At 36.2% G+C, this 24,198-nt stretch overlaps 4 protein-coding genes across 6 annotated transcripts in view; 1 reads left to right on the top strand and 3 right to left on the bottom strand.

The window, feature by feature from the left end:
- LOC107706880 (acyl-CoA synthetase family member 2, mitochondrial) overlaps positions 1–604 on the top strand; it is a 28,077-nt gene extending 27,473 nt beyond the window's left edge. Inside the window, exons 15-16 of the mRNA XM_016510712.1 lie at positions 86–154; positions 551–604. Of these exons, the coding sequence (XP_016366198.1) occupies positions 86–154; positions 551–601 (120 nt within the window). The 3' untranslated portion in view covers positions 602–604. The remainder of the gene's footprint in view (positions 1–85; positions 155–550) is intronic.
- A 6,835-nt stretch (positions 605–7,439) lies between these two features.
- LOC107706863 (armadillo repeat-containing protein 7-like) lies at positions 7,440–8,527 on the bottom strand. The gene is made up of 4 exons (XM_016510694.1): positions 8,522–8,527; positions 8,218–8,263; positions 7,886–8,029; positions 7,440–7,814 (listed from the first exon to the last, which is right to left on the bottom strand). The coding sequence occupies exons 1-4, from the start codon at positions 8,525–8,527 to the stop codon at positions 7,468–7,470; spliced, it is 543 nt and encodes a 180-aa protein (XP_016366180.1). The 3' UTR covers positions 7,440–7,467.
- Positions 8,528–8,616: 89 nt separating this feature from the next.
- On the bottom strand, positions 8,617–10,227 carry armc7 (armadillo repeat containing 7). Its single transcript, XM_016510710.1, has 4 exons — positions 10,045–10,227; positions 9,397–9,518; positions 9,065–9,208; positions 8,617–8,993 (listed from the first exon to the last, which is right to left on the bottom strand). The coding sequence occupies exons 2-4, from the start codon at positions 9,482–9,484 to the stop codon at positions 8,647–8,649; spliced, it is 579 nt and encodes a 192-aa protein (XP_016366196.1). The 5' UTR covers positions 9,485–9,518; positions 10,045–10,227; the 3' UTR covers positions 8,617–8,646.
- A 2,892-nt stretch (positions 10,228–13,119) lies between these two features.
- Positions 13,120–23,358, bottom strand: LOC107706877 (nuclear distribution protein nudE-like 1-A). 3 transcript variants are annotated; one of them, XM_016510709.1, is made up of 10 exons: positions 23,243–23,358; positions 20,804–20,900; positions 18,409–18,562; positions 18,162–18,310; positions 17,208–17,344; positions 16,816–16,989; positions 16,644–16,735; positions 16,366–16,514; positions 16,140–16,174; positions 14,077–14,159 (listed from the first exon to the last, which is right to left on the bottom strand). In XM_016510709.1, the coding sequence occupies exons 2-10, from the start codon at positions 20,887–20,889 to the stop codon at positions 14,149–14,151; spliced, it is 987 nt and encodes a 328-aa protein (XP_016366195.1). In that variant the 5' UTR covers positions 20,890–20,900; positions 23,243–23,358; the 3' UTR covers positions 14,077–14,148. The 3 variants fall into 3 exon arrangements, with proteins under 3 accessions (XP_016366193.1, XP_016366194.1, XP_016366195.1); XM_016510707.1 differs by lacking the exon at positions 16,140–16,174 and having other exon boundaries at positions 13,120–14,159; positions 23,243–23,357; XM_016510708.1 differs by lacking the exon at positions 16,140–16,174 and having other exon boundaries at positions 13,120–14,156; positions 23,243–23,357.
- Between the last annotated feature and the right edge of the window lie 840 nt (positions 23,359–24,198).

Genomic DNA, 24,198 nt, shown 5'->3' with positions numbered 1-24,198 from the left:
AAAACACTTAAATAACAATATTGTCGTTGGTTCACCAGCACATGTTATGCAACTGCCATTTAAATACTGCTGTTGTTTTTCGCAGATTGCCTATTACAAGGTGCCTCGCTATGTAACGTTTGTTCAGGGATATCCTCTGACTGTCACAGGCAAGGTAAGTGATATGAGACAATATGAAAGTTGCTGTTACAGTGGTAATGAAATAATAATATTAATAATAAAAAATAAACTATTCCTATGATTCATTTAGTCCAGAGAAAGTCATGTTCTGTCAGAATGATCTCTCTTTACTTTGTCACCACTCCTCTCTGCGTCTCTGTGGGTACATCATGTTAAATATGAAGAAAATCTTAAAGTGGTGTTTTCTTGGGTGGATTCACAGTAGTCTCTAGACAGAAGAAATCCAAGCAATTTCCCCGTCTGCATGAAACCCACTGAAGTGGTTTCAGACATTCGAGGGCTACTGTGACACCTTTGCTTTAAAGAGTTGTGGTTTGCTGTCGACAGATTGAACCCTTTAATAGCTGTTACTTTTCTTCATCTCTCTCAGATCCAGAAGCACAAACTGCGCGAACAGGCAGAAAAACTGCTTGGACTGTGATTGCAAAAGCACCTGTGGTATTTTTTTAAAACAGTTACAGGCAGGACATCAACCTCGGGACATTACGAGTTACTCAAATATATTGAGATTTCATTGTTTTACAAGCCATGTTTATAATTAAACTTTATGTTATATTTTATACAATGTTGATAGTACCCTGTTATGTTACCATCCTGTTTCTAAAAAGCTACCAGTGGCATTTCTATATGTATTTTTTCTTAATTATCTTTATTTTGTTATTAATTGTATATGAAACCAAGTAATTCTCAGTCATATGAACCAATTATAATCATAGGAAATTGGTATCCAAAATATGCATGGTTACACTAAGACAGTTTGTTACATGACATCAAATAAAACATAGTCTAATTGTCCTCACTGAATATTACAGTTGATTATTATTATTATTTTGTGTTTATAATGAGGATTGTTATTATATTTACAGTAATTCAAATGTATAGGATCATTATGATTTTTAAGAAATTACTTTAATTCAAGGATGCATTGAATTGATAAAAAAAGACAGTAAAGTACTTTTTTACAGTAAATTATTTTAAAATAAGTGTAATATCATTAATTTACAGAGTTATTAAGCATGTTGGTGATTTTCAATGCTACAGCTTCAATGTTGTTGAGATGCTGATATACCTTGTTGCCCCAAATTTAAAAAAGATTAATAAAAATTCCTGTTTAGAATATATCCACAGTGACAGAAGAGATTTTAGTTTGTTCTTCTATTCTTTAACACCCTTTTTACTGCTGTGATATGTTTGGATGTTTTCAATTAGCTTTCAGTGAAAAATTATATTTATCCCTTAGTTTTAGAAAATACCCTGTTTTTTGAGAATATATTGAATTCCCTTTTCTTCTATTCTTTAACACCCTTTTTACTGCTGTGATATGTTTGGATGTTTTCAATTAGCTTTCAGTGAAAAATTATATTTATCCCTTAGTTTTAGAAAATACCCTGTTTTTTGAGAATATATTGAATTCCCTTTTTTTCTGACATAGTGGACATGGTTATTTTGGTGGGTAAATACCATGTTTACACATGCAAATGGAAGAAATGTAAACCCTACTTTACTATATTTCATAAATTTTGTGAGAATATTTCAAAGTTTGCTTACAAATACTTTAAAGAAAACTAAGTACAACCCTAATTCTAGAAAAGTTGGGACGTTTTGTAAAATGATAAAATCTGTGATTTGTTCATTCTATTTTACACACAAAGAAAAGTACAAAGAAAAGATTTCCAAAGTTTTCACTGACCAACTTAAATGTATTTTGTAACAAATTTTTATTTTGAAGTCTGCAAAACACTCCAAAAATGTTGGGACAGAGGCAAAATAAAAGTGAAAAGGTTATAGAATAACCAAATAAACTGTTTTGAAACAGTTCACAGCAAGCAGGTGAATTGGTAATAGGTGAGGGTATCATGTTTGGGTATAAAAGGAACTTCTCAGTCTTTGCAAGCAAAGCTGGATCATGGCTCAAAATATGTTTATATTAACAAAATAAAATTAAGTTGGCCAGTGAAAACATTGGAACTTTTTCCTTTGTACTTCAGTCAATTAAATAAAGATTAAACAAATGACATATTCTTGATTTTATGGCATTTCACAAAACATCACTCTTTAGAAAATTGGCATTCAATCCAACCGCAGCCAAACAGCAAACAAAAAGCTATCATATAAATTTTTCTAAACAAGAAAAAGCATCTCATGCTTTGTCTAAATGCTTGCTATTGTTTTGACCGGAAGTTCAGCAGCTGCGCTACAGAAAGTCAAGCGAAGCGAACCCAGTGAAAACATTGGAACTTTTTCCTTTGTACTTCAGTCAATTAAATAAAGATTAAACAAATGACATATTCTTGATTTTATGGCATTTCAGAAAATGTCCCAACTTTTCTAGAACTGGGGATGTAGAAAGATGGGATACATATGCTCCTCATTTTCAAAATAGTTACTATTTTAGTGCTGTACTGATTTATATATTTGTTATAGTCAATTAAATTTCAAAACTTGCCTTTTTTTGTCAGTGTGGTGTCCCAGCTATAATAATAATAATAATAATAAGAAATGTTTCTTAAGCAACAATCAGCATGATTTCTGAAAGAGCATGTGACACTGAAAGCTGGAGTAGTGAAGCTTAGCATGAGAGGAAAACACATTTTAAAATATATTCAAATAGAAAGCATTTTTTCAAATGGTAGATTTACTGTTTTTACTGTATTTTTTAAACAAACAAATGCAAACTCTTTTTTTATTAATCCATTAACAAATCTCACTGACCTGTTATGTCACCTTTAACCAAATGCCCCCCTTTCAAAAATATTGCTTCGAGCGCCCCCCCGGTGCTCTCCGAACGCCCCCGTTGAGAAACACTACTTTAAATGTTTACTAAAATGTTCCTTTGAATTATATTCTTGTTAAAAATGACAAGAAAACAAAGCGTGTTCTTTTTTTTTGTTTGTTTTTTTGAGCAATGTCAAAGATAAATGATCTTGTTTGATTTCTGTGCACATCTGCTCCATATTCAATCTGAAGTACAGGTTCTACATTTTAGATTCCTGAAATATCCCCAAAAAATAGGGTATTTAAGGCACAATTCTAGTCTTTTTGTTGGCGTTGAGGTAGTTTCCCTCATTGTGATCTCAGGTGTGCCGTGTCGGTGTTCATTTAGGCCTCGGTGCTTTCGTGCTTGGTTTGTGATGTGAACATATTTTGACGCTGGTATTGAGACCATATGGAAAGAGAGAGGTCGTCTCTCAGAATTCTAATGGGTCTGCTGGAAAGTCATGGCTACTCTGGTTTGGACTAAACATATAGTTTCGCGAGGATCGTTTAGAGTGAGACTTTAAACCAAAGTGCAGGACAAAACCCCAGACATTCTTTTCAAATTTCCTAGCAGCCAATAATGGAATCCGTCATTCACTGCATGCTTCTCAGGGTCATTATGGGATGCATTCACTTGCCTGTGTAATATATTTCATAAAATTAACGATAATTTATGGCATCATTGCTTCCAGTAAATGGATCACCTAATTTGGAATCTAGCATGAGCGAAAGTCTTAAAAAGGAGCTAAAATATGTTAAGAGTCTCCCCCATGTGTCCATTAGTAGAATAACAATACCAGCATCTGTTTCTTCTTTTCATAATTGCTTGGATTCAGAAGAAAGCTATTTTGAATGCAATTACTATAAATATACTCTAGCCTTGAGGTTAGTAAAAAAAAAATTTTTTTTGAAAGAAATTAATACATGTATTCAGAGAGGAAGCATTAAATTGATCGAAATTGACGAAAGACATTTATAATGTTACAGAAGATTTCTTTTTAAATAAATGCTGTTCTTTTTGAAGTTTTTATTCATCAAAGAATTCAATGGGGAAGACTGCTGACTTGGCAATGGTCCAGAAGACGATCATTGACACCCAAAGAGGGTAAGTCACAGAAGGTCATTACCGAAAGGAGAGGCTGTTCACAGGCAAGGCAAGGCATTTTTATGTCTAAAGCACATTTAAAACAGCAGCAGCTGACCAAAGTGCTTTACAATCTAAAAACGTAAAACGATCAAATACACACTAAAAAAAAATACAATACAATAAAACAGATGAACTAGAAAGAGAACACCCTGATTAATAACATTACATTGATCCAAAAGCCAGAGAGAATATATGTTTTCGGCGAAGATTTAAAACACTCAACATCGGATGAAAGCCTAATGTGTACCGGCAGATCGTTCTACAGTTGTGGAGCAGCAACAGAGAAAGCACAATCTCCTTTTAACTTTAAACGTACCCGTGGGGCAGTCAGCAACAAACTGTTTGAGGACGTTAAGGGCCTAGAACATTTCCGGTGGACAAGAAGATCAGAGATATATTGTGGAGCCTGGCCATTTAGCCCCTTATACACATACAATAAAACCTTAAATTTAACACGGTATTCAACTGGCAGCCAATGAAGAGAGGCCAGAACAGACGAGATGTGTTCCCTCTTTCTAGCTCCAGTAAGAAGCCTGGTGGCAGCATTTTGTACCAGTTGAAGTCGAGATAGAAAGGACTTAGCCACACCAAGATACAGTGAGTTACAGTAGTCCAGCCTGGAGGAAATAAAAGCATGTATCACAGTCTCCAAGTCCCTTGGTGATAAAAACGCTTTCAGTTTCGCAGTGGATCTGAGATGATAAAAGCTGTTCTTTACTACTGAGTTAATTTGTTAGTCAAATTTAAGACCATTATCAAAGATCACACCCACATTTTTTGAATGAGTATGAGAATTCACAGATAAAGGACCCAAATTGTCATTTATCTTTATAATAGATGCTGGAGGTCCGAAAACTACAATTTCAGTTTTAGAATCATTTAATGTTAGAAAGTTGGCTGCCAACCAGCATCTTACCTCTGCTAGACAATTTAATAGAGAATGTATATCATAATTATCCCCATGATTCAAAGGGAGGTACACCTGTGTGTCATCGGCATAAAAATGGTAATGAATGTTATACTTTTGAAAAATCCTGCCTAAAAGGAGCAAATAAAGTGAAAACAAAAGCGGGCCCAAAATTGATCCCTGAGGCACACCGCAAGTTAATGGTACAGAAGTGGAAGAAAAATTCCCAACCTCCACCGAAAATGTTCTATCACAAGGATTTAAACAATTTCAATGCAGTACCTTGAATTCCTACACAACCGCTCAACCTTTCAAGTAAAATGGCATGGTCAATTGTGTCAAAAGCAGCACTGAGGTCCAAGAGTACTAGAACTGCAGAATTTCCTGAGTCCACAGCTAACAAAAGATCATTCAGCACCTTCAGCAAAGCTGACTCTGTACTATGATGTTGTCTAAAACCTGACTGAAACTTGTCTAACAAATTATTCTCACTTAAAAATACAGTCAATTGATGGAAGACAGCCTTTTCCATCACTTTCGATAAAAATGTAATTTTGAGATGGGCCGGTAATAATCTAAAACATAAGGATCTGAACAGACCTTTTTTCTAAGTGGATTCACTACTGCATGTTTCAGAAATGGTGGAACAGTGCCTTGAGATAGGATACTATTTATTATTGTTATAAAAAAAGGTTAAATGACACCCAGAACTTCCATAAAAAGACGCAGAGGAACTACATCCAAGGAGCATGAGGAAAGCTTCATTTTATGGAAAACATCCACAAGAAAGGAAGAAGAAATAGGCTCAAATTCAGTTAAGCAGGCTGAGCATGGGTCAACAACAGGTGGATTGACATAAACTATGGTAATATGAGATATGAGCTAATTTTGTTAACAAAGAACTTCAAAAAATTATCACAGATTGTAGGTGAACTCAGGATATAAATGCATGGTAGGGTTTAAAACATTATGTATTGTATTGAAAATAGTCTTTGGACTATGTGCATGCTTTGCTATCAAGTTAGAAAAATAGGTTTCCCTCACAGCCTTAACTGAGTGCTGGTAGCTCATCATACAATCTCTCATGATTTCATAGGAAACTTGGAGCATATCCTTCTTTCACTTTCTTTCAGCTTTCCTCCATTCCTGTCTAGCGGCGCGAGTATCTTTGTTAAGCCAAGGTTGCAACTGTAATTTAGGTTTCTTCATTTTAAATGTCCAAAACATTGCCACACAGAGTATTAAAACAAGAAAGTTGCTCTTCAACAGACAGCTCTGCAAAAGAAGACACAAAAGGGCAAGCATCCCTAATAAAAGCATCTTCAAACTGTTTATATGTAGCAGAATTTACAGACCGTATTCGACGACTGCAGGACTTGACATGCACCTTTGAAGTATTAAGCACAGTGTTAATACTGGCTTATGATCTGATAAGCAAAAATCATCAATCTCTGTATTACTAACAGAAAGGCCTAGGGAAATAACCAAAGTTCACAGAGTGCTGTATCAAAGCATATTAAATGCAAAGTTGACTGGAAGGAAGAAATTTGGTAGGAAAAGGTGCACAAGCAACAGGGATGACCGCAAGCTTGAGAATACTGTCAAGCAAATCCGATTCAAACACTTGGGAGAGCTTCACAAGGAGTGGACTGAAGCTGGAGTCACCACGCTCAGACGTCTTCAGGAAAAGGGCTACCAAGCTACTTCTGAAACAGAAACAACGTCAGAAGCATCTTACCTGGGCTAAGGAGAAAAAGAACTGGACTGTTGCTCAGTGGTCCAAAGTCCTCTTTCAGATAAAAGTAAATTTGGCATTTCATTTGCAAATCAAGGTCTGGAGTCTGGAGGAAGACTGGAGAGGCACATAATCCAAGCTGCTTGAAGTCCAGTGTGAAGTTTCCGAAGTCAGTGATGATTTGGGGTGCCATGACGTCTGCTGGTGTTGGTCCATTGTGTTTTATCAAGTTCAAAGTCAATGCAGCCGTCTACCACGAGATTTTGGAGCACTTTATGCTTCCATCTGCTGACAAGCTTTATGAAGATGCTGATTTCTTTTCCAGCAGGACTTCAGCACTTACATGTAATGAATCTAGAATATATGAAGGTTTCACTTTTTGAAATGTTGCAAAAAAGATTTTTTGAGATGCACCTGTATATATATAAAATCTTTTAATACAATTTAATTTATTCCTGTGAATTAGTTATAATACTGTATATATATTTATTAAAATACATTTTTTACATAAAATTAGTAAAAATTTAATTTATTCCTGTGAATTTATATATATATATATATATATATATATAGAATGAATTTGACTATATAAATATATACATGTACATATATGTACTTTCATATTTGAAGCCGGACCATATTTATTAAGAAAATAAGCTTTTATTTTTCAAAATAATCTTAAATGACAATTTCAGCATTTACAAACTGTCCAGGAACAACTACAAGATCAAAATCAAGTGTTCAGTCCTTTGGCAGTGGAATCCCCACCGCTGATTGGCTTTGTCCCTGCATTTCCTCTTGAGCTCTGTCCACTTGTTGCTGTGTGCAGTAGTCCTGCAGGAAGACCGACGCCAGGTTCCTGAGGCGCGGGTTCTGTGTGAGGGAGAAGCGCAGCATGCACTGCACCACAGCACCGTCTGTGGTCTCAGCGCGCGAGGCTGCTGTGGTCAGGTTCATTAATGTAGTGATGGCAGAGAGAACCGTCTCATCTCTGTTACTCGACAGGCAGGATATCACTAATGGGACTCCGCCACTTTGCAGGATCTGATCACGGGACTCCCGCTCCATGCTGAGGTTACACAAACCACCTGTAGGATTTCAAACAGTTTGTTGGTTCATGTGAATAGATTATAACAGCAGTTATAACAGCTATACTAACCAATTCCAAACTCCACAAAATTCTCATTCTCTTCTGTCAGCACGTCCAGGAAGAGCTCAGTGATCTGGAGCAATCGCAGTGCTTCCATGTTGGATGGATCATAGGCAAAGTTGGCCAGGTTTGCCAGCACTTGCTCTTTAGCCTCTGCCAAGAAGTGAAAAGACAAATAATGAGACAGTTTTCAGACAACCTAATACCTTTATTATAAAGACGGCTGTAAACAGTTACTGTATGTACTGATTACAGTCTGTCAAGTATAGGAATATAGCATGTGCAAACTGCTTCAAGCACAAATATATAAAGATGTAGTGCATCTGCAAACAGTGACATACCCTCACTGTCAGTGTCCTGAAACTCTGTGACCAGACCCTGCAAGTACTCTTATTAAGGTTTCACTTTTTGAAATGTTGCAAAAAAGATTTTTTGAGATGCACCTGTATATATATAAAATCTTTTAATACAATTTAATTTATTCCTGTGAATTAGTTATAATACTGTATATATATTTATTAAAATACATTTTTTACATAAAATTAGTAAAAATTTAATTTATTCCTGTGAATTTATATATATATATATATATATATATATAGAATGAATTTGACTATATAAATATATACATGTACATATATGTACTTTCATATTTGAAGCCGGACCATATTTATTAAGAAAATAAGCTTTTATTTTTCAAAATAATCTTAAATGACAATTTCAGCATTTACAAACTGTCCAGGAACAACTACAAGATCAAAATCAAGTGTTCAGTCCTTTGGCAGTGGAATCCCCACCGCTGATTGGCTTTGTCCCTGCATTTCCTCTTGAGCTCTGTCCACTTGTTGCTGTGTGCAGTAGTCCTGCAGGAAGACCGACGCCAGGTTCCTGAGGCGCGGGTTCTGTGTGAGGGAGAAGCGCAGCATGCACTGCACCACAGCACCGTCTGTGGTCTCAGCGCGCGAGGCTGCTGTGGTCAGGTTCATTAATGTAGTGATGGCAGAGAGAACCGTCTCATCTCTGTTACTCGACAGGCAGGATATCACTAATGGGACTCCGCCACTTTGCAGGATCTGATCACGGGACTCCCGCTCCATGCTGAGGTTACACAAACCACCTGTAGGATTTCAAACAGTTTGTTGGTTCATGTGAATAGATTATAACAGCAGTTATAACAGCTATACTAACCAATTCCAAACTCCACAAAATTCTCATTCTCTTCTGTCAGCACGTCCAGGAAGAGCTCAGTGATCTGGAGCAATCGCAGTGCTTCCATGTTGGATGGATCATAGGCAAAGTTGGCCAGGTTTGCCAGCACTTGCTCTTTAGCCTCTGCCAAGAAGTGAAAAGACAAATAATGAGACAGTTTTCAGACAACCTAATACCTTTATTATAAAGACGGCTGTAAACAGTTACTGTATGTACTGATTACAGTCTGTCAAGTATAGGAATATAGCATGTGCAAACTGCTTCAAGCACAAATATATAAAGATGTAGTGCATCTGCAAACAGTGACATACCCTCACTGTCAGTGTCCTGAAACTCTGTGACCAGACCCTGCAAGTACTCTAACCGGTCAGACGCTGAGAAACGACTCTTTCCTGCCATCACAGATGAATCATGGGTAACATGGGTTTAACACCTGCAGACAGACAGACAGACCGTCAGTTTGAAATGCTGACAGACAGACAGACAGTCAGACAGACCAACATATAGAAAAAGCAGTTTTATCACACCGTATAGATAGGTAGCTAGATAGATAGATACTGTATTACAAAAATACCATATTACAATACTATATTACAAGAAAATTCGTAATAATTATGTTTTATTACACCATATAAAACAAAAAGTTTGTGATACTAATCTAATCTGTTTCACAATACTGATAGATGACAACAATGGACCATCAGTTTGTAATACTGATAGACAGACAAACAGACCAACATATAGAAAAAGCAGTTTTATCACGCCGTATAGATAGATAGATAGATAGATACTGTGCTACAAAAATACCTTATTACAATACTATATTACAAGAAAATTCGTTGTTTTATTACACCGTATAAAACAAAAAGTTTGTGACACTGATCTAATCAGTTTCACAATACTAATAGATGACAATAATAACAGCAATAAAGACAAGAAATGAGGCAAAAGTGACTCACTTGTGCAGAATAACGCTGATGAAACTCATTCGTGCTTCTGCTATGAACTTGAAACGTTCAGTTTCATATCTACAGAAACTGTCTGTCTACGGAGTGTAAATACAGATACATTTAACCCAGAATGTCATGATTTGATCAATGAGTGTGTAGAGTTTCGCATCACTGAAGTTGCTCTGCACGGCTGGTCCGTCAGTAAATACTTCCCCTTCATTTGTAGTTCCTTTGATTTTCAGTTCTTCTCTTATAAATGTGCATATAAGTAAAATTTAATAACATAACATTTTAAAATATATTCAGAACATCCCTCCTGCTTCGTAAGACAATATCACAAATAAATGGAGTAATTTATTTTATAACGCACGAGCCGGAAGTAATGTTTGGGGTTAATCATATGTGCAGTAGTATATATTCATCCGTGTGGAGGTCAGAACTACTGTTTCACTGAGACTTTTGCTGTTTTGCCTGCTTACACGTAGACTATATATTTCAGCATGAAACCGTCCAAACTGTCCACTGGAAAGCGCCTTACAAAACCCATTCTTTTTGGGACACTGCTCGTAGGTTTGGCCGCAGCATTTCTGAATAGGTGAGATAACACACCCCCTTGGCACTGACACAACGTGTTTAGACTATAAAACTATACAGATGGAGTGTTGTACACGCAATATTGTGCAGTTTGGCCGTGTGAAAACGAGTCCTTACAAAACATATGCGGATATGAGTCTGAAATAATGGACTAGACAGTGTATGCCAAGTGGTCTGAGCCGAATTGCAGAAAATTAAATGCTACCAAATTGCAATTATTCTGAATTAGTTGCTGAATAAATGCATACACTACTTTTTGAATGATTGTCATTATAGTGCTGCCTACAAGCATTCTTTGCTGTGAGGTCTGATCATTCATATCATTATTCTGCCTTATGCATGAAGGCATTTGTTCATGGAGGACCTGACAGATCTCAGGGAGCAGGAACGATCCCGCAATGAGGCCAAACGGCTGGAGGTGCTGGAAAGAAGGAGAAAACAAATGGATGAACTTGTAGAGAAGAAGAGTGCAGGGGACAGGTGAGATGACTGAATGGAAACCCACAGGAAACCAACACTGAAGAAAACATGGGACATTTTTTGCCAATAAGGATTTGTGGAGTGTTATAAAACTTTTTCCTTGATAGTTCTGATATTGCTGTAATGGGACAGAATGGAAAGTCCATGAGTGATGTAGTAAGCAATGATTTGAATTGATTGCTTTGATCATATTTAGCTGTAACAGCTGGATTTGCAAGAGGATTAGAATGGTAAATATTAATGGGCCAAACAAATATGTATGTGCCTCATTCCTGCCACTGACAAAAAGCTACTTGGATTTTTAAAAATTAACATACATATATAAAATACATATTTTATGTATAATCCAAACAATCTATAAATATTACAAATGATCTTCACCAGTTAAAAGACAAAAAAAAATCTGCTGAGTTTAAAAAATATTTTATGTACTATTAAAACAATTTATTAATACATTTATGAAATTATGAATAAACAATTGTTACACTGTGCAGTTGGCAATACAGCCTTATTCTAAATTCCTTACACTACAGTTGGCATCAGTGTTGTTATTGTTAATTAAACCTGCTAAAAATAGTTGTTGTTAATTTTAATAAAGCTGAAATAAAAATAATATATAAACTTAAATGAAAATTAGAAATGTTGAAATTTTAAGTACTAAAATTACTAAAACTAAAACTAAATTGCTTTTAAATAAATTAAAGCCAAATAGAAGTATTAAAAAAAAAAGAAGCTAATAAAATCAAGACTAATAAAAAGCGCATAAAAATACTACAACTTAAAAACTACTAAAATTACAGGGCTCCAGACTCATTCTTCCCACTGGTCGCTCTTTTGCGACTGACTTTCTCAGTTGGTCGCAATATTTTATTTTTGCTCTACAACATGGGATTAATTAATGCATGCTGATGAACTTTTATTATCATAGTTTATAGTTATATGGAAACAAAAGTGGTTAACATTCAACCCGTTCTTTTTCATCAGTATTATTTGTGATTTGAATTTTGTGAACAGTTCCTCCTTTGCTGTGTTATAAGTCGCGGGCTTCGGATGCTTTCACTTTTGAATTTGCGATCTTGTTTATCGCGTATAAAAATAATTGTCAGTGTTGCTTACATCTACACATTTCACTTTTTAAGACTAAAACAAAAGATGGATTTATTGTTATTCTTAATTAAAAAGCACAACAACAGTTATACAGTAAGATACAATGACAAACAAGCTTACAAAACGTTTATTAACAAAAACGAATAAGATGAGGCATGGCAAACACCACATGCTGTATTATATACCGACTAATAAATTACAGAACCTTTAGCAAACACTGAGAAATCAAATAAAAAAATAAAAGAGCCTCCATAGTGTAACGTGAGGTAAACAGCAAAGATAACTGCTTTCGAGCTTTTCAAAATGAAAACAAAAAGAAAAGTAAAGCTAAACTTGCTCTCGGTGACAGTGCTTGCATGTTTTTCCCCACAAGAATACCAACATGTTCACCTTCTCTGGTTTAAGAAGCGGTCTTTTACTTTACTTTAGCTTGAAAACCATCCATCGTTTCCTCAATATTCGCGTCATTTTTGCTGACGCGCCGAGTATAAACTATGCTCTACTCTCTAAAGCTGCGCTGCGCAGTTCAAACGATTAGCGCGGTTTCGTTATGCTTTCAGCTTCGTTTGCCGTTTCTCATAAGCGACAGAAATAGCAGCGCTTATGAGTTGAAGAACGCGGTGATCGCGCCAGTGCGACCGCACACAAAATTTAGTCGCACAGGCAGAAAAAAATGACCATTTGGTCGCAGTCTGGAGCCCCGAATTACTAAACTTACTAATTACTAAAATTAAAAAGAAAACTGAATCTATAAAAATATTTTGAAATATTAATAAATACTAAAATTACACTGGCTGGCAGTGTCATAAAAGCCTTTTTCTGAAGTCCTTCTAATTGTAAGATTTGTCAGTGGTAACGACATAGAGTTAACATTTTTGTGTTTGATACAATAAAACAGACTCGTGAGAACACTACCATTTATTTGAGCACGCGAAAGTAACAAAAAGTGCTTTTGGAACACATTGCACTAACCAAAATGAATAAGATTTGTAATTCACAGCAAGGAGAAAAATAAGGTATGGATATTCCAACAAATACTATGAGGCTGTGAAACCAACCTGAGACTCAGAAGCAAATGCGTCACACCGTATTACTACAACAGTCGATTGTCAATATAACGAACCAGTGTTTAAAATGCAAACCTGCTGGAGCCAAAACAAACCTTTTGTGTGCAACTCCAAAGACGTTTCACACTTACACCAGGCCACATTTCAGGGGACAAAAATAGGGGAAGTTTACCCATCTGAGGCACACATTAGCACTTACTATAGATCCTACCAAGATATAATAAGACCTTGTGAACCAATACAAAAAATTAGGGATAAAAATGGAAACCAGCACATGTAAGTCTAGATAGTCAAATCTCCACCCTTCATCTTCTTTTCTCCTTCAATATACAGTAGATCATATATCTATCAGGTCTACCTTCTTATACACAAACACTGCATGTGTTGCACAACATACTGTATATTAATAACGTAAATTCCCTTTGTTTTCAGCTTTCACATACATTGCCATCCAACACTATAGTGATAAATATATTTTTGGACTGTGGTAAAAGACATCACATTTGCAAAGAACAGAGAAAACTAAATTAAATATGTACATATATGCTTATACCTAAATTAGCAGTAACCATAAATATATTAGATAAGGTTTATACATTTTTAAGAACTATTAACAAGTACTTCAGCAGTAAAATGTAGGATATTGCAACGTAGAGACTAGTATGAGATGCTGCTACAGTTGGGCTACCATTACTAACCACATTGTAACCCACTATAATCTCAGTAGTGAATTGTTATATTGCCGTATAGTGGTTGTAATGGAGTTTGTGTGTGTTTGAGGGTCACACGCTGAGCACCAGGCTGGATGGAGAGTTGGAGCGCGGCGGAGCTGTGATGTTCGTCACGGCGCCGGGGTCCAAACCATTCACTGTCCTGCTGTGCTCAGAGAAACATGAGACTGTGGTTAAACCCTGTACAATGCAAGCCATCAGACCATTCATACTACTGTTAGAATTGTCACTAGCATTTATTTCAGTCCACACCAACTGGATAAACTAGATGGGATTTGGCACAAAATAGCTCGATGAGACAGAAACAGGCTTTTCCCGAAACCAAATACACAGTTAATATGCGTAGAAAAGCTCACACGCGAGTAGCTCAGAGTGAATTGGTGTAGATAAGCAAGCAGAACAAACTCAGAAGCTCTGAAACTGTAGATTTTCTCAGCCCAGACCACTCAATACAGCCCCCGGAGACACACCAGACACAAACACTCTACTGTCCATCAGTACAAAGGTATTTCGATGACGTCCATCAGCTACGCTTCGCTGTGTCTGTTCTTGTTACCTTGAAACACACAAATATAATATGTGTACTGCACCATCACAAAATCAAATCACTAAAGTGTACTGGAGACTGCAAAGGCCCTTCTTTGATAGCTCATCTATAGATCTGATAGGTCTTATACAGCAGAAACCCAAGCCCTGGGCGTCCTCTCCGTGCCCTTTACCATCTACTGATACTCAAGCTACAGGACACACTGATTCAGCACTGCAGTGAGCTGCGTAACACTGCGGATCCTCAAGAAATCCTGCCCTCCTCACATATTCACTCTTTATTTGTCTTCTCAAATGGATTAAATGGCAATAAAGCTTCTTATTTTTAAGAACATGCTTAAAGTCAACATGAAATTAAAATGTATTCTGTTTATTTTCATAATACGGGTTCCTGGTGTTATTATGCATAACTCATTTGATTCATATTTAAAAAAAAAAAACAATCATAATCTTTCATTATTTTTTACAACTTTCCTTTTTAGTTGATTTCACATTTTTTGACCCCTCTAACAATTATCAGGTTTAGCTACTGCAGCTCTTCTGGTCTGTTCTGATATACTACCATAAAAAATTTTTTTTTTTTTTTCAAGAAAATAAAACTTTTATTTAGCAAGGATCCATTAAATTGAGCAAAAGTTATAATGATTTAATAATAATGTCACAAAAGATTTATATTTCAAATAAATGCTGTTTTTTACTTTCTATTCATCGAATGATGCTGAAAAAAAAGTATTACAGTTTCCATGAAAATATTAATCAGCACAATTGTTTTCAACATTGTTAATAAGAAATGTTTCTTCAGCCTTAAATCAGCATGTTCGAATCATTTGTGAAGAATATTTGACAGTGAAAACAGGAGAAATGGCTACTGAAAATTCAGCTTTGCCTTTACAGGAATTAATTATATATATATTTTTTAAATATTCAAATAGAAATCAATTATTTTAAGTGTATAATCACAATACAGTTCTTACTATATTTTTGATCAAATAAATGCAGCCTTGGTGTTTCAAAAACATAAAAAAATCTTAATGACCCCAAACTTGTGAATGGTAGTGTAAGCAATGTCCACTTTTCTCTTATTCCCATGAATCAATGAGGTAACCCAATATATTTTTTCTCACTGAATATATCTTGTTGCAGAAATAGGTCATATTATGGAGTAAACCGTGCTGCAAATCTTGCTTCATGTTGACTTTAATAAGAAAAGTGATCTAACTAATGACTGTCTAATCCTGTAATTCAGTTCATACCGACAGACAGATGAGGAGAGAAACTCTTAGTTTAGCACTTAGGGTGAACTCCATAAATTTTAAACTTTTTTTAGACAACATTTCATGTTTTGAATCTTCAGCTAAGAGTCAAAACACTGGCCCAGTTCTCTCACATTTAGTTAAATAAACCACATTTGAGCAAACCTATGGAGTGCACCTTCACACACAATTTGAGCCACCACCAAGATGTTAGTGGAGATGATATGATCTTAACCTAGTGGATTATAGTACTCTAAGTCATATGTAGGGGGTTGTTAACCAGCATGCATGGACCCCCACATAAAACTGCTAGTCGGATCATTTACCCAGAAGCAACGCAGGGAAAATGACCCTCTCTCTTCTGCTGAGGAGAGAAACACACAGGTCTGAGAGAATGTTATCTCCTGTATCATTAGACTCATTATTACAGTCAATCACACTTTCCTTCAAACTGCCTTTCATTTCGGTCCTCACATTAAATACACACAAGAAAATTAAGTTGTTTATTGATTGGGTTTTCTGAACTGTGGCAGAACAAAATGGCTGACTCACGCTTTGTCGAAGTAGGATGTGTGGAGAGAGTGAGAGTAATTTGAAATGTCTCCGTTAATCAGATTTCCGTTGACGTTTGTGACATAGTTCTTCCTGGCTGCCTGGTCCTTGGCAAAATTTCGACAGGCTGCGAGCTTGGACTCTAAAGCCTACGAAACAGAACAAACACTTGGATTAGACACCAAATTCATTTATGCAAACGGTGATCCATGAATAAAACTGGGAACAATTATTTGTCTGAATAGCTATCAAAAGTTCAACCTCCAGTGTTTACACACCCCAACTTTGCGCAGTAAATCGCCAACAATATTGAGCGCTGATATTCTGGCAGACGGAGTGAGGGCTGCATTAGTGGAGCTGTTGGCCAGAGCTGCAAAAGACAAGAACCAAGTGTGTCATGCAAACACGTGTGACATTGTAAACATCTCAGAGTGAAATTTAGCCGTCTACCTGTCTGGCTGGTGAAAGCATTGTCCAGGTTCTTGCTGAGCGGTGTAGCCGGCAGAGACAGGGAGGCCTGGACTGCTGAGTCTGTTTTGTCATTTTCTGGAGTCGGAGAGCTGGGGGCCGACATTCGCGTCACCTCTGGCCGGCTCTCTCGCACCACAAGCTCTTGCCGCAAATCTACAAATCCACATATTACGTTAGAGTGCAAGATATCGGTCCGTAACTTTCACTTGCAGACCATAATGTTGATCTGAGTTTGTAACATGACTTCATTCCACAAGCAGGCAGGACAAGTTTTTTAGTGACAGAACAGGATCTGTAAACATCACTTGAGCAGCCTGGAATGAGGAACTAGCTGTAATTACAAGATTTCAGAGAGGAGAGCCAGTAAATACCTCTGGCTTCATCTTTTAGTCTCTGCACAGACACCAGGAGAGACTCCTTCTCATCCAGTTCACTCTCCAGAAAGGCGTTCCTCTCGATGGCCTGGTTCAGCCTCTGCTCAAAGTCCTCCAGAGATGTAATTGTGGCTCTGCGGTATCAATCCAATTAATAGCAGAATAAAACTAAAATTATAGCAGAATAGTGGAAAGGCATACAACCTACCAGGGCGGAATTCTTTAAAGACAACCTATTATCAAAACAGACCTAATTTTCATTTCTTAATGTGTCATTGTGCACATTTCATAAAAAATTTTTTTGTTTTTATAAACTTTTATTAGAATGTATTAAGTTTCACTTTCCATGAAACTATTTTCATGGCATTTCATGAAACAAAGGCATTGCAAATGTTTAGGGTCAGTAAGATTCTTTTAGTTAGTTAATACTTCTATTCAGCAAGGATGCATTAAATTAATCAAAAGTGATTTATAATATTACAGAGGATTTCTATTTCAAATAAATCCCTCTTCCTTTTCCTTCTATTCATCAAAGAATCCCATAATATCCCCCAAATATTAAACAGCCCTACTGTTTTCAACATTGATAATAAGAAACGTTTGTTGAGCAGCACCAAATCAGCATATCAGAATGATTTCTCAAGGATCATGTGACACTGAAGACTGGAGTAAAAGCTGCTGAAAATTCAGCTTTGCCATCACAGGAATAAATTACATTTTAAATATATTAAAATAGAAAACAGTTACTGTTATTACTATATATTTGATAAATTAAATGCATGTTACTGACCCCAAATTCTTACCTGTAGTGTAATTTCCTGCTCTGAATATTTTTTTTTAGGATTTTAAATGCAGTGTGAATGCCGTTTAATGTCATCTTTAGGAAAGACTTCTGGATGTGTTACATTTGTAGTGAAATGTATGGTGAAGTATAAGCTGATGCCCTCTGACCTCTTAGCTCTCTCCAGGTCGTCATTGGCCTGCTCTAGCTCTCTGACATATTTAAGCAGCTGCTCCTTGATGCCTCGAGTCTGGCTGAGGTCGTCCTCCAGCACGGAGATCTGTTTATAGCTCTGAGCATACTGATACTCTAGCTTCTCCTACAGGAAAGAAAGCAAAGACACACACTCTTTAGACCTGTCCTCGCTTTAATGTTCTTTACACGCGGCCAGTCTGTGTTCAGCTCACACACTCTCACCTTGAGCGAGTCGAGCTCATGCTGTAGTCTCTCGTTGTCTGCCTGCAGGTCTCTGATGCGATGCTCTGCTTGGCCCAGTTGTGTCTCCAGCTCTGTCTCCAGCTCTCTGCTCCCCTCTTGGAACTCCAGCAACTCCTCCTGTGCCTCCTTATAACTGAACAAGATACCATTTATCACTAATGGCACGTGCATAAAATTAGCATATTCTATTTCTTAAACAGAGCTTGACTTGAACTATAGCCTACTGAACAGCGAAAGTTGTATTAAAACACGCTTTAGCAAACAATATACTTGTGGTTACGCAGAGGTCGTTCAAAAATATTTTGTTTTTAAAGAAGCTACAATTAAAACCTCACTGCAGGAACTACTTTTTTCTCTTCAACTGAAAATAACACAAATAAAAAGCTATGAGATCCATTACCTAGATAGAAGATGTGTCTAATGTAATGAATGTTATCTGTACAGGATATTCTGAAAACATAGCGTACACACAGACTGATAAGAAGTCATCAGAAACAGCAGTTTGGCATTTCCCGTAAATGCAAGGGAATATAGGCCTGTTGTTAAGTAATATTATTTCTTTCCTGGTTTAATCTGGGGAATGCTACAAATGCAACATCAGGCCATCACTATAGCATATTAACAATGGAAATATGCACAGAACAATAAAATCAATAAGTTTTTAGCTATCTGGCCTCACAAAACACAGATTATACCATTATTTAATGAATGTGATCTAAGCTGACACCATTACTAGCACAGTGGGAATGGGGCAGACTGCATCTGCTGTAAATAACCAGTTTTGTTTACAGTGTACCTGTGACCAGCAGAGAGCACTGCCCTGGGCCTCTTTATGTAATCACCAGCCAGCATTATGGTCTGGAAGGATCTAAAAATGGCATCGGGGCAATATTTCCCTGCCCAGCCATGCTACAGCCACGTGAGCCAGGAGACAGGGCAGGACAACCTGTTTATCTAAGGACAAGGAGACCACTAAAACTGTGCAGAAAGTACGTAACGCTCCGGAGAGAATCAGAATCACACAACATCTGTGACTCATTCTTGCATGGTCTCTGAAGTGCTGATTAGGGTGTTTTGTTTACTAGCAGGTCAGAACTGGGTGTAGATGGAGTTATCACATGTCAGTGAAACGCAGAGGAGCCCGTGCTTCAAATGCAAGTCTTAAATCATGATGAACATAAGTGGTACTCTTGTGAATTCGTGGCAGAGACTGACACGAAAGAGAAGAAATTGTTGAATGAAGTCCTTGTTGTTTTCTTTGTGCACAAAAAGTATTCTCGTAGCTTCATAAAATTGCGGTTGAACCACTGATGTCACATGGACTACTTTAATGATGTCCTTACTACCTTTCTGGGCCTTGAACATGGTAGTTGCGTTGCTGTCTATGAAGGGTCAGAAAGCTCTCGGGTTTCATCAAAAATATCTTAATTTGTGTTCTGAAGATGAACAAAGATCTTACTGGTTTGGAACGACATGAGGGTTAGTAATTAATTAGAGAATTCTCATTTTTGTGTGAACTATCCCTTTAAGTGGCTGCTAACTGGCCATGTCAAAAAAGCCCACCACCAAAATCTCTATGGCTTGGTTCCCTCAGCTGAAGTAGGTCAATGAGATTTTCACCCCATCCACCAGGCGACAAATTGTCCCATTAAAAAAATTAATAACTCACCTCTCCTTAACAAGCTGCACAAATACATAATGTGGACTTGTTTGACAGCTAAAATTAGCTCAGGAGCTGGTGCACAATCAAAAAAGGAACAAAGCTGATTTGTAAATCAAATCTTTCATTCAGATTACATAAGAGGGGTTTATTTGAACTAAAAGCCCCCCGTCATTTGTTTTTTATGTAACCAGAGACGTAACCAAACAGTATTCTGTTAATCACAAACTTGGGTGTACCAAGTTTTTGTGTGTGTGTAAATGTCTGTCTTTACACAAAGGGAGTCTGAAACACTCCATGCTGGAATCCAGAAATGCTGCTTTGGGACGCAATCTACCAAGCAACAAGCTTGTTGTGTAATCTTTTTAGATTACAACGCCACTGAGAGCTTTTCAACAGTAAAATTAGCAGCGGGAGCCTATATCAAATCACAAAAAGCTAAACCCGTTGAAGGAAATTCCCACTGTGGCGGATTGCATAAGACTACTGTGACTGCCTTAAAACATACAGCAATTTCCTCGATATGGCTCTCATAATGTAAGGGAACAGGTTGCATTGGTTTTACTCCCAGCATTTAGAGGCAGTGTTTTGTTTATCCAAAAGGCAATGTGAATAGTGAAGGCTGAGGACAACATGAAAGAATGCTATCATGTGTCAGACTACAAAACCGAGAGCTGAGTAACGCTCAATGCTGCTCACTGTACTGCTACTTACCTTTTCTTGTACTTGAGTGAAAGAGCCTTCCAGAAGTCAATTTCCTCGTCTTTGGAGGCGAATTTTGGTATCATATTTGCATCCATGACAGATAAACCTGCGAGATTATACAAAGCACCAGCACTGTTTAGCATACAAAAATGTAATCAAACATAAATACAGAAATTATTAATATTACCATTAACTGCAAAGGCACAGTATTATGCAAAAAATATTAACACAGCATGTTATGGTTTTTGAAGCATGTCACACAACATGTCAATGGTGGCATCCGTCAAAGTTGGTTGCGTCTCCCAAGTGATAGATGAATTTGTGCCAATATACTGAGTTTTATTGGATGCATGCCTGTGACTTTAACCAAAAAAGATATGGAAACGGTTTTATCCTTCCTTTAAAAGTTAAAAGGCTATACTACCATTCAGAAGTTTGATGTTGGAAAGATTTGTTAACATTTTAGATAAAAGTTTCTTATGCTCACAACAAGGCTGCATTTATTTAATCAAAAGTATATTAAAAACAGAAATCTTGTAAAACAATATTACAATTTATTTGTTTTATTTATTGTTATTATCACATGATCCTTCCGAAATCATTATATTACAGTATGCTAATTTGGCGCTCAAGGAACAATTCTTCTTGTTATTAATGTTGAAAACAAATGAAGATTTTTTTAAATTTAATTAAATTTATTTATTTATTTATTTTAAGTTGCTGTTTAATATTTTTTGTGGAAACCCTGATACATTGTTTTTCAGGATTCTTTGATGAATAGAAAGTTCAACAGAACAGCATTTATTTAAAATTAGAAATCTTTTGAAATATTACATATATTTTTTGATCAATTAAAAGCATCCTTGCCGAATAAAATCATCTTTAAAAAAAGAAGAAAAAAAAGACTTTTAAATGGTAGTGTATTTATTGAGCTAACGATGCATTACTTGCATACGTGACCCAACCAGGACAGACCTGTGACCCATTTTTGTGTCAACCCACCAGTTGAGAACCAGTGAGATAGGTCAGCCACTGATTTCACAATCTGAATCTAGCAGCATGAACCTCAGTTAACCTCTGACTACTGCTGTCCCAAATAATCAATAGAACTCAGCCCATAGAAGCTCCATGTGCCCTGTTCACACACGCCAGAACATAATCACCCTCTGGTTATAGGTCATTGTCACCTATAACCTACACAGGCATACTTAAATAGCATGACTCTTTACTTGGAAACTGTGATCTCAACACTAAACAGAAACAGAAGGACAGTCAAATAGTCCATCATAGACAAATTATATTTATTGAGATATTACGATAATGAGAATAGTGTACTAGACTCAATGTAGCCTCTAATCTACTTGACAACTAAAACTAAATCTAAACAGACAACTAAAACCCAGAAGCCTTACCGGCACACCCAGACTTCACTACCTTTTTATTTTCTTCCTGTTTCCTTATTTAATTCATTCTTTCTTATTAATTACTTCTCATTGCGTATCAAAGTTAACCTGGTATCCTCTTAATAAAATACTTAAAATCTGTTTTACTTACAATCATGCTATTTTCCCTTTTTTTTTAATTGAAAAGAGGTCTGTCTATAAATTTTATGTGTGACAAACTGTCAACACCTAATGAAACCTCTATAATTTATTATATTATAAGTAAAAAATGAAGCATGTGTTCACAAAATGAAGAAAGAAAGGTGGAAAGATGTTTAAAAATGTCTAAATAGCAAAAAAGGATATATGTATATAAATAACCCTACATATAAAATATGTAAAATTATACCTGCTGTTGCCATGCAGCTCAAATATACATCTAAACTATACAGACTATATAGTCTACTCTAAACTAAACTATACAGTATATTTACCTTCAAATATACAGCCTTAATATACAGAATTAAATATTGATTTTCATTCACCTTAATGGTCATTAGAAACTCTTAATGAGCTGATGCGCTCTGTTAAACAGCACCAGATGACAGGCGTATTTACAGTCTGTCTTAACAACTATACGATAAATACATCTCCACTATTTAATCATATCTACTGCCAACACAAGTATCGAAAACCAGAAACATCACATCTGACATATTTCTATTCAAATACCACTGACACCACCATAACTCCTTAATTTCCACTGTAGCGATACATTAGCTAGCCAAGAGCTAGCTGACATTAGCCGGCTAACAACAACATTGATGATGCGCTTTGAATTGACACGAATAGATATGACAATGACAATAAAATTATGTCGAAACGCCTATTTGTGGCTACAGTGAGTGTGAAATGGTATCTTCTTTTTCTCAGATGATGTTGATGGAGCGCAGGAAGGGTGTTGTCTTATTATCTATAGCAGTAAATCAGTGACTAGTGTTATCATCTATGATGTTTAAAGATCTGCATCATGTGTTAAGATTGCGATGTGAATTGATGAACTCACCTGCACATTTCCAGGATCTTTAACGCTGATAGTAGGACTGACTGTGATCCTGCCACAGCCTTCAGTATTTCAGCATCCTCTCTCACTCATTCTCTCTCTCTCTCTCTCTCCCCCCAATGACGTTTGTGTAGTGTAATGTAAAGTGATCCTGGCGACACCTCTTTCTTCTTTTTCTTTTTTGGCATACCGCACTTGTCAGTGCATGGCGCCTCTTTCGGTACGAAAATAACGTAACAAATATGTTACTTTTTATGTATTTATTTAGGGCTTAAACGTTAGTTAAAATAACAACAGATATACTGATATTTATGAAAAGTTAGTTAAAAATAAAAATGTATTTATTTAGAGCTGAAATGTTATTTAAAAGTAACATAAATATATTTATTTATGGCTGAAACTTTAAATACATAAAGGTAAAGTAGGACACTTTCTAATAATTTAATGATCCAATTGACTACATTTATCATGTAGTTACTTGTTACTTATATGGCCTAATGGAACAATACGGACATAATTATCTGTGATTAAGATTAGCAGTGACCCACTTTTTGATATCTGGTGTGGCAAATTATTTCGGATTTACCAGCTCTCCCACTTTGCTTGTTATATTCAACATAGCAATATAATAATAACATAAAAATATTTAACTTTAATCAGAGTCAGATTTCAGAAAATGTCCTTACAAAATATACTAGGCCTATAGTAAATGTAAATTCCCTATAATACATTATTTGCTGCACGTAAAACGTAAATAACTCGCATAATAATTACGCTACCTATCAGTGTTTTGATGAAAAAGGAAAAATCATTCGAACTGTACATGGTTGTAACATCGGTCCAGTAGGTGGCGCTGTAGTTCAATACATAGAACAGAATCACATCCACAGAAATATTACATGCCTTCACAAGAAAATTAAATATAGAATTAGTCCGATTAATTTAAATTAGACCAGGTT

The sequence above is a fragment of the Sinocyclocheilus rhinocerous genome, unplaced genomic scaffold, assembly GCF_001515625.1.
Source record: "Sinocyclocheilus rhinocerous isolate Xijiao unplaced genomic scaffold, SAMN03320098_v1.1 scaffold144, whole genome shotgun sequence".
Lineage (NCBI taxonomy): Eukaryota > Metazoa > Chordata > Actinopteri > Cypriniformes > Cyprinidae > Sinocyclocheilus > Sinocyclocheilus rhinocerous.
Note: the sequence above shows the minus strand (reverse complement) of the source record. Positions and strands in the feature narration are given on the sequence as shown.

Bases quoted from the DNA above. Each gene is read 5' to 3' on its own strand.
- LOC107706863 (XM_016510694.1), bottom strand. The intron at 8,030-8,217 runs GTATGTCACTGT...ACTTCTTGGCAG, and splicing joins TCAGGACACTGACAGTGAGG to AGGCTAAAGAGCAAGTGCTG. The intron at 7,815-7,885 runs GTTAGTATAGCT...GAAATCCTACAG, and splicing joins TTTTGTGGAGTTTGGAATTG to GTGGTTTGTGTAACCTCAGC.
- armc7 (XM_016510710.1), bottom strand. From the start codon at position 9,484: ATGGCAGGAAAGAGTCGTTTCTCAGCGTCTGACCGGTTAGAGTACTTG. The intron at 9,209-9,396 runs GTATGTCACTGT...ACTTCTTGGCAG, and splicing joins TCAGGACACTGACAGTGAGG to AGGCTAAAGAGCAAGTGCTG. The intron at 8,994-9,064 runs GTTAGTATAGCT...GAAATCCTACAG, and splicing joins TTTTGTGGAGTTTGGAATTG to GTGGTTTGTGTAACCTCAGC.
- LOC107706877 (XM_016510707.1), bottom strand. From the start codon at position 20,889: ATGGATGCAAATATGATACCAAAATTCGCCTCCAAAGACGAGGAAATT. The intron at 18,311-18,408 runs GTGAGAGTGTGT...TCTTTCCTGTAG, and splicing joins ATGAGCTCGACTCGCTCAAG to GAGAAGCTAGAGTATCAGTA. The intron at 16,515-16,643 runs GTGTGTAAACAC...TCTGTTTCGTAG, and splicing joins ATTTACTGCGCAAAGTTGGG to GCTTTAGAGTCCAAGCTCGC.